We start from the raw sequence: 10286 nt of genomic DNA on the forward strand, positions 1-10286 counted from the left end.
TCGAGGCTGTAATCTCTGCCAAAGGTGCTTCAACAAAGTACTGAGTAAAGGGTCTGAGTACTTATGTAAATGTCATATTTAAAACATTTTTTTTTTTTAAATACATTTTTGCTTTCTTATTATGGAGTATTGTGTGTAGATTGATTAGGGAGGAAAAACTATTTAATACATTTTAGAATAAGGCTGTAATGTAACACAATGTGGAAAAAGTAACGAGGTCATGGTGGTCACACACCTACACACAATTGCTTGGTTAGAAAATAGGCTTTATTTCCTGCCGTTTTACAATGTGGTACAATCACTAAACAGACAGATTCATGCCAATGATGTTGGTGTCACATTGAACAAAGAGTTTCAGTGAGTAAATAGCTTCAGTATGGAATAGCCATTATTAAGACAATATAATTGCATTAACGTTAAAGGAACATTTGCGATAATATAACAGAAAACCACTACCCAGACAAACATAATAAAATATGACTCATGACAGATCATAAACATGCTCGTTTTTCTTGCAAGCAAATAAAAATTGCTAAAAGATATACTGATATCTTAAATGGGTCATCTGTGATAGCCACATACATTTTTTGGAGTTTTAAATGAATGATATACAAATTGACTCTTGAAGAATATAATGTATGCCTCATGAGCTTAGTTAAACTGTCCTACCCCATCAGAACCCAAAATAGACGTTTTCTTTTTAAAGCCATTGTAAGCAATGTAATTGTGAACAAACACTGTATTGCCTGAAAACATGGTTAAAAGTATCATTTTGAGCACCTGGAGAGGATGGAATGGAGAGGGTAGGAATGATCAGAGATGAATCTTATGGTGTCTGAGAAAGGTATTTTCATCAAGATGTAAGTGTTGCCCGGCACCAGTTCAGGGGAGCTGCAGTGGTCGGGTAATGTGACGTAGTGAGGGGAAGGCAGGGGGTTGACATGGCCACGTGAGGCCAGCATGTACATGACGTTTATCATCACAATGGACCGCTCGTTCATCTTCATGGACACACTCTCCACTGTCCCCAGCAGAACTGGACACACACACACACACACACACACACACACACACACACACACACACACACACACACACACACACACACCTTAGATCAGTTTTGTGAAGCTACTGTAAATCAATTAGTCTAAGTGCTTCCCAAAGGGATTCAAGTGCTTTCCAAAATGATTCAAGTGCTTCCCACAAAAGTAGATTCAAGGGCTTCCCAATGCTCTTGCTAAAGGCCAAAGTATTGAGTAATTTTTCCTTTGATCCTGTGCTTCAAACTGGAGGCCTTACCTCTGGTGTGACACAGGACTTCAGTCTTCAGATCCCCCAGTGGTAGAAGCCTGGGTCCTGAGGATAATGAATAACAGACAGAATCCAGGCAGGGACCCATGAAAAGACACCCCCTTTATCTTATTCTTGTATGCCATTTAGCGGACGCTTTTATCCAAAGCGACTTACAGTCATGCGTGAATTTTTACTAATGGGTGGTCCCAGGAATCAAACCCACTACCCCAGCGTTACAAGCGCCATGCTCTACCAACTGAACTACAAAGGACCACATGAATAACAAATAGAATCTTCACATAGAATCTTCATATCACTTGTCTGCCCTGTATGTACCGTAATTTCCGGACTATAAGCCGCAACTTTTTTCCCACACTTTGAACCTAGCGGCTTAAACAATGACGCGGCTAATATGGATTTTTCCCGCTTTCAATTTTTTTTGAAAGGAGATGACTACAGTGCTTTCAGTGCACAGGAGGAGGAAGATAGTAACCAATGACTTTCTTGGTAGGCTACTGTTTACTGCAAATGTTTTCTTTTTTTTGTTAGAAGCCGTGTTTCGTTAAAGCCTATTTATTTTTGTTACAAGCCGTGTTTCGTTAAAGCCTATTTATTTTTGTTACAAGCCGTGTTTTGTTAAAGCCTGTGTAAAGTTAATTTGTTTCAATGTACCGGTAGGCACCTGCGGCTTATAGACATGTGCAGCTTATTTATGTTCAAAATAATACTTTTTTAAAAATTCAGTGGGTGCGGCTTATATTCAGGTGCGCTCAATAGTCCGGAAATTACGGTAGGTCTTTCGGAGACCTTTCAGATATAAACTGTGACATAAATCATGTATGGATGAAAAATGGGAATCAAGTTCGGATTGTATCCGGTTCCCACTGACCTGGAATCATGTTCTTGCTGGTGGTGTGTGGTTCAGGCCTTGAGTACAGGACCCCCGCGCAGCATGACCACAGGGAGGAGTTGGGGTAGCGGTGCCCACAGCAGGTGAACCCTGGCTGGGTAGGGTAGACCAGGTTCAGCCCTGGGGCAGAGCAGCAGGTCTGCGTGGTGCCAGCCTCCATCAGGACACTCCCACAGCACTGGGCCTCCTCTGAGAGTCTGTCCTGAACCTGCAGGTTGTACAGAGTCCCAGCACAGCACTTCATCTGGTCACTGCTGTGGTCATAGGCCTTCCCTCCGCAGCAGGACTTGTTCCCCCACCTACTGTGTCTGGGCAGAGAAAAATATTTGATCTCCCTATATCAAAAGAGTCCATATCATCTCTCAGAATTTGGTTCCTGTTGTGCTGTCATGTTGGGTGAGATCAGAGCCATATGTACTGATAATTATTTATCATTGATTGGATTTTACCCAGTCTATTTCGATGAATAGCTCTCAAAGAAATGCTATCTGGAGAGTTCTAGCTCTAAAAATGATGAGTTTTAGCCAATTGATTACTTGAATCCACAGATTGAGCAATGAAGAGAGATGACCAGTAGCATGTATTCATGGATGCCATGGGAAGCCAGGCTTCCCCCAAAAAATGGACCAAGGAAGAAATATAAAATAATGTCTCTTTTTGTTTTTATAATTTTCCTTCAATTCGCAAGAGGCTGAATGTATCTCACCGGAGAAAGCATCCGAACGAGCGAAACAGAGCCCCTGTGTATGTGTCGGCCATCTATCTGATGCTGTCAGGTCATATTGTTGCCACGTATAGCATTAGATGAAAGGGAAACCGTTGAGCATTTGGCCTCCCTTGATAAAAAAGTATAAAATAATAGCCAATCAACATTGAGCTATACTGAGTGAGCTCAACTGTGAATGTTCCTGGTGCACCAAAAAAAAGTGTCAAGGGAAGCCAGTTTGGATTTGGCTTCACTCTTATCACATCAAATAAAGATAAATACGTTGTTGAGAGAAACAACTTCAATTGCTGCATCTAATTGTGTTGTTTACCTCCAGAGGCTAGCTAGCTAAAATTGTCCCTTTGCTAAATTAGCCATGGATGGAGATAGGGATTTGTACTTGTGGTTTTATTTAATTCTACGTACTGGCCAATGATTATAACGGCGATTCTGATTCAAACATAAATTCATACATTGTGCCCCTGGACCGAGAGGACGGAAGTTCAATATGTAGCTAGATGTAGAAGGCTAATATTAACTAGCTAACGTTGCCCATGAATGGAAGTTAGGCTAGCAAGCAAGCATTTTAGCCAGGTAGCCTAGGACAACAAAAATATGACAGAGTCATAGACCGTTTTGTTAACAGGAAAGAAAGGAGGATGGCATTGGCTTTTCTCTACAAGTAGGGTGAGTAAATTTGTTTTTCTTGAACAAACGCAAGCATGCACACGCACACACAAATCAGAACCATGGACAGCCATATCATATTTAGTTTATGTTTATTGGACTAAATAGTTATTGGTATCTTTTAGTTGTCACTGTATTAAACTAAGCAGAGGTAGTCAATGTATTCGACTAAGCAGAGGTGATTTGATAATGTTGAAGTCGAAATGGTGCTGAAATAGTGAAGGCAGCTCCTGTTTTCTTTGCAACTTGCGGTAACTCTCTGGTTCTAAATCATTAGTTTAGTAGTCGGCAACATTCTTGCTTGACCATGTAATATGCTTTGTGGACATCACCAGACAGAGCTTGCTCTCCAGTTTTGTGATGAAACAAAGGTATTGTTGAATTTATTTTGATTCAAATGAAAGTAGATTCAAGTGCGTCACTCACAAGTGCACTGCACAGACCTCCCGCTTATTTCATGACCAAAGTATTCAGTAATGGTATCAGTGTAAATTCAGACTGCCATGCAAGTTCCTGGGAAAGCACTACGGGTTGCGACCCACAGTTTGAATGACAGGGTCATAGCCTTTTCACATTAGAGCATTGATTGTTAATTATGCGTTCGCCCACGTTTCCACTTGTTCTCTATAGAATTTAGATCAGCGTGTGATACAGACAAGATCGAAATTGTGGGGGGAAGTGAAAAGAGGGGTAAAATACCCCAAAAATATTTACAAAATAATTATATATATATTTCCAGTCTGTCAGGTCATGATACATTTTTCCATATTTCCAATTTACAGACTTCAGTCAATAATAAACACAGTTTACATGAAAAATACATTAGTAATGTCCCTAAAATCCCAAACAACCATCAACCAGCTTCCTCCCATAGCTGCGGGAAGTAGGGATGCTGAGGGTGCTGTAGCACCGCTTGAAAAATCACAAAATATATATATATATTTTTAAATAAAATTTAAATAAATGGTGCACTAGGCCTTTATTACTCTTGTTTGAGCAAAGAAGAATCCTGGCTAGGTTCAACTACCTATAGTTTCCACTCTATAGAGCAACTCACTTGTGTCCGTTGCAGCAGATTTCATACTGAGGGTCGTATGTGTCCTCTCCACAGCAGTGTTTGCCTGGATCGTTGAGATGAATGTGTGAACCACACACCATGTCATGGGATGGCAGATACAAGTGGCCACCTGGGGAGCACTGGTACCTATCCTCCACCACACGGTGCAAGGTCTGGTTACAGCACAGCACCCCTCGGTCCTCTACACCATACGGAGTTGTACCGCAGCACTGGGAGAGAGACACACACTAGTCAGCAGGGTAACAACACACACACACACCTGTCAGCAGGGTATCAACACACTCACAACATGAATAACAGACATGCAGACACACCGTAGCATGCACACACCCATAATTCAAACACAATCACAAAAGAAAGTCAACTTGCTATAGTGAAAAAAGGGAAGGTGTCTGAATACATGTCAAAATTCATACAAACAAAAATTAAGATCAAAAAGCAAATTTAAGGTTAGAAATTAGGGTTAGCAGTGTGGTTACAGTTAGGTTTAAAATCTAACTGTCTTACCAGCGGACCTGTCTTCTACCAACAGAGCGCCAAGCGAAAGAGGAGCTACTCTACTCTTAACTGATTGCAGGGTGGGGCTTACAGAACTAAATGTGCTGCCAAAACTGACATAGTACCGCATATAGCCTTTGTAAAGCAACCACCATAAATAGTCATTGTTACTGGTAAATCACGGGGCAGATTGTCTCCCTGACAGACTTTTAGATGAAGCAGCACTCTAGAAAATTGAGTATAGGACACCCTCTTCCCACTGGGCCCCTGTCTAAACATTCTGAGTGGACTGAAATGGGTCTGTGGATAATGTATAGTGTCAGCCTTGCCTTAAAATGCCACCTTTTAGTTATTTTGACCATTTAAATAATGCAAATACACAGATACATCCCTGTGCTGTACAGCATTGTCTTTATGCCTTGACAAACAACAACTCATTTACATTTACATTTACGTCATTTAGCAGACGCTCTTATCCAGAGCGACTTACAAATTGGTGCATTCACCTTAAGATATCCAGTGGAAAAACCACTTTACAATAGAGCATCTAAATATTATTTTTTTTTGGGGGGGGGGGGGTAGAAGGATTACTTTATCCTATCCCAGGTATTCCTTAAAGAGGTGGGGTTTCAGGTGTCTCCGGAAGGTGGTGATTGACTCCGCTGTCCTGGCGTCGTGAGGGAGCTTGTTCCACCATTGGGGTGCCAGAGCAGCGAACAGTTTTGACTGGGCTGAGCGGGAGCTGTGCTTCCTCAGAGGTAGGGAGGCGAGCAGGCCAGAGGTGGATGAACGCAGTGCCCTTGTTTGGGTGTAGGGCCTGATCAGAGCCTGAAGGTACGGAGGTGCCGTTCCCCTCACAGCTCCGTAGGCAAGCACCATGGACTTGTAGCGGATGCGAGCTTCAACTGGAAGCCAGTGGAGAGAGCGGAGGAGCGGGGTGATGTGAGAGAACTTGGGAAGGTTGAACACCAGACGGGCTGCGGCGTTCTGGATGAGTTGTAGGGGTTTAATGGCACAGGCAGGGAGCCCAGCCAACAGCGAGTTGCAGTAATCCAGGCGGGAGATGACAAGTGCCTGGACTAGGACCTGCGCCGCTTCCTGTGTGAGGCAGGGTCGTACTCTGCGAATGTTGTAGAGCATGAACCTACAGGATCGGGTCACCGCCTTGATGTTAGTGGAGAACGACAGGGTGTTGTCCAGGGTCACGCCAAGGTTCTTAGCACTCTGGGAGGAGGACACAAGGGAGTTGTCAACCGTGATGGCGAGATCATGGAACGGGCAGTCCTTCCCTGGGAGGAGGAGCAGCTCCGTCTTGCCGAGGTTCAGCTTGAGGTGGTGAGCCGTCATCCACACTGATATGTCTGCCAGACATGCAGAGATGCGATTCGCCACCTGGTTATCAGAAGGGGGAAAGGAGAAGATTAATTGTGTGTCGTCTGCGTAGCAATGATAGGAGAGACCATGTGAGGATATGACCGAGCCAAGTGACTTGGTGTATAGTGAGAATAGGAGAGGGCCTAGAACAGAGCCCTGGGGGACACCAGTGGTGAGAGCACGTGGTGCGGAGACAGATTCTCGCCACGCCACCTGGTAGGAGCGACCTGTCAGGTAGGACGCAATCCAAGCGTGGGCCGCGCCGGAGATGCCCAGCTCGGAGAGGGTGGAGAGGAGGATCTGATGGTTCACGGTATCAAAGGCAGCAGATAGGTCTAGAAGGATGAGCGCAGAGGAGAGAGAGTTAGCTTTAGCAGTGCGGAGAGCCTCCGTGACACAGAGAAGAGCAGTCTCAGTTGAATGCCCAGTCTTGAAACCTGACTGATTAGGATCAAGAAGGTAATTCTGAGAGAGATAGCAGGAGAGCTGGCCAAGGACGGCACGTTCAAGAGTTTTGGAGAGAAAAGAAAGAAGGGATACTGGTCTGTAGTTGTTGATGTCGGAGGGATCGAGTGTAGGTTTTTTCAGAAGAGGTGCAACTCTCGCTCTCTTGAAGACGGAAGGGACGTAGCCAGTGGTCAAGGATGAGTTGATGAGCGAGGTGAGGTAGGGGAGAAGGTCTCCGGAAATGGTCTGGAGAAGAGAGGAGGGGATAGGGTCAAGTGGGCAGGTTGTTGGGCGGCCGGCCGTCACGAGACGCGAGATTTCATCTGGAGAGAGAGGGGAGAAAGAGGTCAAAGCACAGGGTAGGGCAGTGTGAGCAGGACCAGCGGTGTCGTTTGGCTTAGCAAACGAGGATCGGATGTCATCAGCCTTCTTTTCAAAATGGTTGACGAAGTCATCCGCAGAGAGAGAGGAGGGGGGGGGGGGAGGGGGAGGAGGATTCAGGAGGGAGGAGAAGGTAGCAAAGAGCTTCCTAGGGTTAGAGGCAGATGCTTGGAATTTAGAGTGGTAGAAAGTGGCTTTAGCAGCAGAGACAGAAGAGGAAAATGTAGAGAGGAGGGCGTGAAAGGATGCCAGGTCCGCAGGGAGGCGAGTTTTCCTCCATTTCTGCTCGGCTGCCCGGAGCCCTGTTCTGTGAGCTCGCAGTGAGTCGTCGAGCCACGGCGCAGGAGTGGAGGACCGAGCCGGCCTGGAGGATAGGGGACAGAGAAAATCGAAGGATGCAGAAAGGGAGGAGAGGAGGGTTGAGGAGGCAGAATCAGGAGATAGGTTGGAGAAGGTTTGAGCAGAGGGAAGAGATGATAGGATGGAAGAGGAGAGAGTAGCGGGAGAGAGAGAGCGAAGGTTGGGACGGCGCAATACCATCCGAGTAGGGGCAGAGTGAGAAGTGTTGGATGAGAGCGAGAGGGAAAAGGATACAAGGTAGTGGTCGGAGACATGGAGGGGAGTTGCAATGAGATTAGTGGAAGAACAGCATCTAGTAAAGATGAGGTCAAGCGTATTGCCTGCCTTGTGAGTAGGGGGGGAAGGTGAGAGGGTGAGGTCAAAGGAGGAGAGGAGTGGAAAGAAGGAGGCAGAGAGGAATGAGTCAAAGGTAGACGTGGGGAGGTTAAAGTCACCCAGAACTGTGAGAGGTGAGCCATCCTCAGGGAAGGAACTTATCAAGGCATCAAGCTCATTGATGAACTCTCCAAGGGAACCTGGGGGGCGATAAATGATAAGGATGTTAAGCTTGAAAGGGCTGGTAACTGTGACAGCATGGAATTCAAATGAGGAGATAGACAGATGGGTCAGGGGAGAAAGAGAGAATATCCACTTGGGAGAGATGAGGATTCCAGTGCCACCACCCCGCTGGCTCGATGCTCTAGGGGTATGCGAGAACACGTAGGCAGACGAGGAGAGAGCAGTAGGAGTAGCAGTGTTATCTGTAGTAATCCATGTTTCTGTCAGCGCCAGGAAGTCTAGGGACTGGAGGGTAGCATAGGCTGAGATGAACTCAGCCTTGTTGGCCGCAGACCGGCAGTTCCAGAGGCTGCCGGAGACCTGGAACTCCACGTGGGTCGTGCGCGCTGGGACCACCAGGTTAGAGTGGCAGCGGCCACGCGGTGAGAAGCGTTTGTATGGCCTGTGCAGAGGGGAGAGAACAGGGATAGCCAGACACATAGTTGACAAGCTACAGAAGAGGCTACGCTAATGCAAAGGAGATTGGAATGACAAGTGGACTACACGTCTCGAATGTTCAGAAAGTTAAGCTTACGTTGCGAAACTCAACAAGCGTATGGAGGATTTATCTGTTTTACTTTAAATTGAGGAGAACTGATTTTTATGTAGCGGAGGAGGTTCAGTGAACTAAGCTCTAGCTGTAGGCCTAAGCTCTGGACTTACCAGGTTTTTTCCAAGCACCCTATTGGACAGCTTCCCGGCACAGCAGATTTTACTGTCTGGATTGTTTCCCTGAGAGCCACAGCTAGCACCATTGTAGAGATCTGGTTAGAGAGATGGGAACGAGGAAGGACAGCGATGGGGATGGTGGTGATGATCAGATCAAGACTGGTAAATAATCTGTCTGACCTGGCAGCATTTACTGTACATACTGTAAAATCAGCATCCATACAATACAGTGCGATGACTGCTGAACAAAACTGGTCATCTGTTACAAATATGGACTGCTTTTTCATCTACATATTTGATGCATTATGGCCTTGTAGAGAAATGTTACAGGAAAACCCCCAAAATTTGAGTAGAGATTGGGCGATTCGACTGATGATATAAAACAGCTGTTTAATGCTGTTTCCTCCCATGTGTGGTATGTGGGAAAGGGGGACACCTAGTCAGTTGCACAACTGAATGCATTCAACCGAAATGTGTCTTCCTCATTTAACCCAACCACTCTGAATCAGAGAGGTGCCTCCACGTCATTGGCACTCGGGGAGCAGTATCTTTCTTTCGTGGTAGAGCACCTAATCTTCCACAAGAACTCACACACGTGTCTCATTTAAGATTTTATATTTAATAACGCTTTCTGGAGTCTCATGGAATGCATTTCCAATGTCTCCATCGGGCTTCTCTGTCTGTGTGTGTATAAATAGCACAAAGATGCACACCCAGTCTGAGATGGTGGGAAAGTACGTACTGTGGAAAGTATTTTCCCACTTTCTCAGACTGGGTGTGATACTGCTTGTCCCAGCTTTCCCTTGGTCATTGGCTGTTTGGCCCGAATCACTGACATCTCTCCTGGAAAATATCTGTGGAAAACATGTATTTTTCGAAAAGGACATTGTAATTAAGAATACGTCCATATCTATGTAAGGTATAGGCATACCGGTCAGATTTTCTTCATAGGATTTTTCAGACGACTCCTCTCTATCAGAGTCATTCTCTGATGAATAAGAGTCTGCAGCCTCATTGTTTTCAGCCATGCTTATTTCTAAAAGATAGCCAAAAGAAGAATGCTAAATTGAGGCAAGCTAAATCTGCGCCAACCAAAACCTTTGTTTTTATTGTCAAAGGTACATTTACCACTGGGACTGAGGATTATTTCATCCAGAGTTTTCCCCTTGAAGTCTGCCAATCTGCCCTGTTCACACGCCATCAGTATTTGACTTATTTTTGCCAGCTGAAGCGTTCCCTCTGGAAGACGGTAGAACTTTCGATGAATCCGAATGTCGTGACCCAAGAAGTCAGCAAACTGGTCCTGTTCTGTATCATTGAGATTTAACACTCTGGAGAGGGTGGCA

At 45.3% G+C, this 10286-nt stretch overlaps 1 protein-coding gene across 1 annotated transcript; it reads right to left on the minus strand.

Annotated features, from left to right (window-relative positions):
• Window positions 1-245: 245 nt before the first annotated feature.
• Window positions 246-9968, minus strand: LOC115162784 (galaxin-like). Its single transcript, XM_029714210.1, has 6 exons — window positions 9872-9968; window positions 8935-9035; window positions 4654-4883; window positions 2183-2511; window positions 1300-1356; window positions 246-1036 (listed from the first exon to the last, which is right to left on the minus strand). The coding sequence occupies exons 1-6, from the start codon at window positions 9966-9968 to the stop codon at window positions 768-770; spliced, it is 1083 nt and encodes a 360-aa protein (XP_029570070.1). The 3' UTR covers window positions 246-767.
• Between the last annotated feature and the right edge of the window lie 318 nt (window positions 9969-10286).

The sequence above is a fragment of the Salmo trutta genome, chromosome 26 (genome assembly GCF_901001165.1).
Source record: "Salmo trutta chromosome 26, fSalTru1.1, whole genome shotgun sequence".
NCBI lineage: Eukaryota > Metazoa > Chordata > Actinopteri > Salmoniformes > Salmonidae > Salmo > Salmo trutta.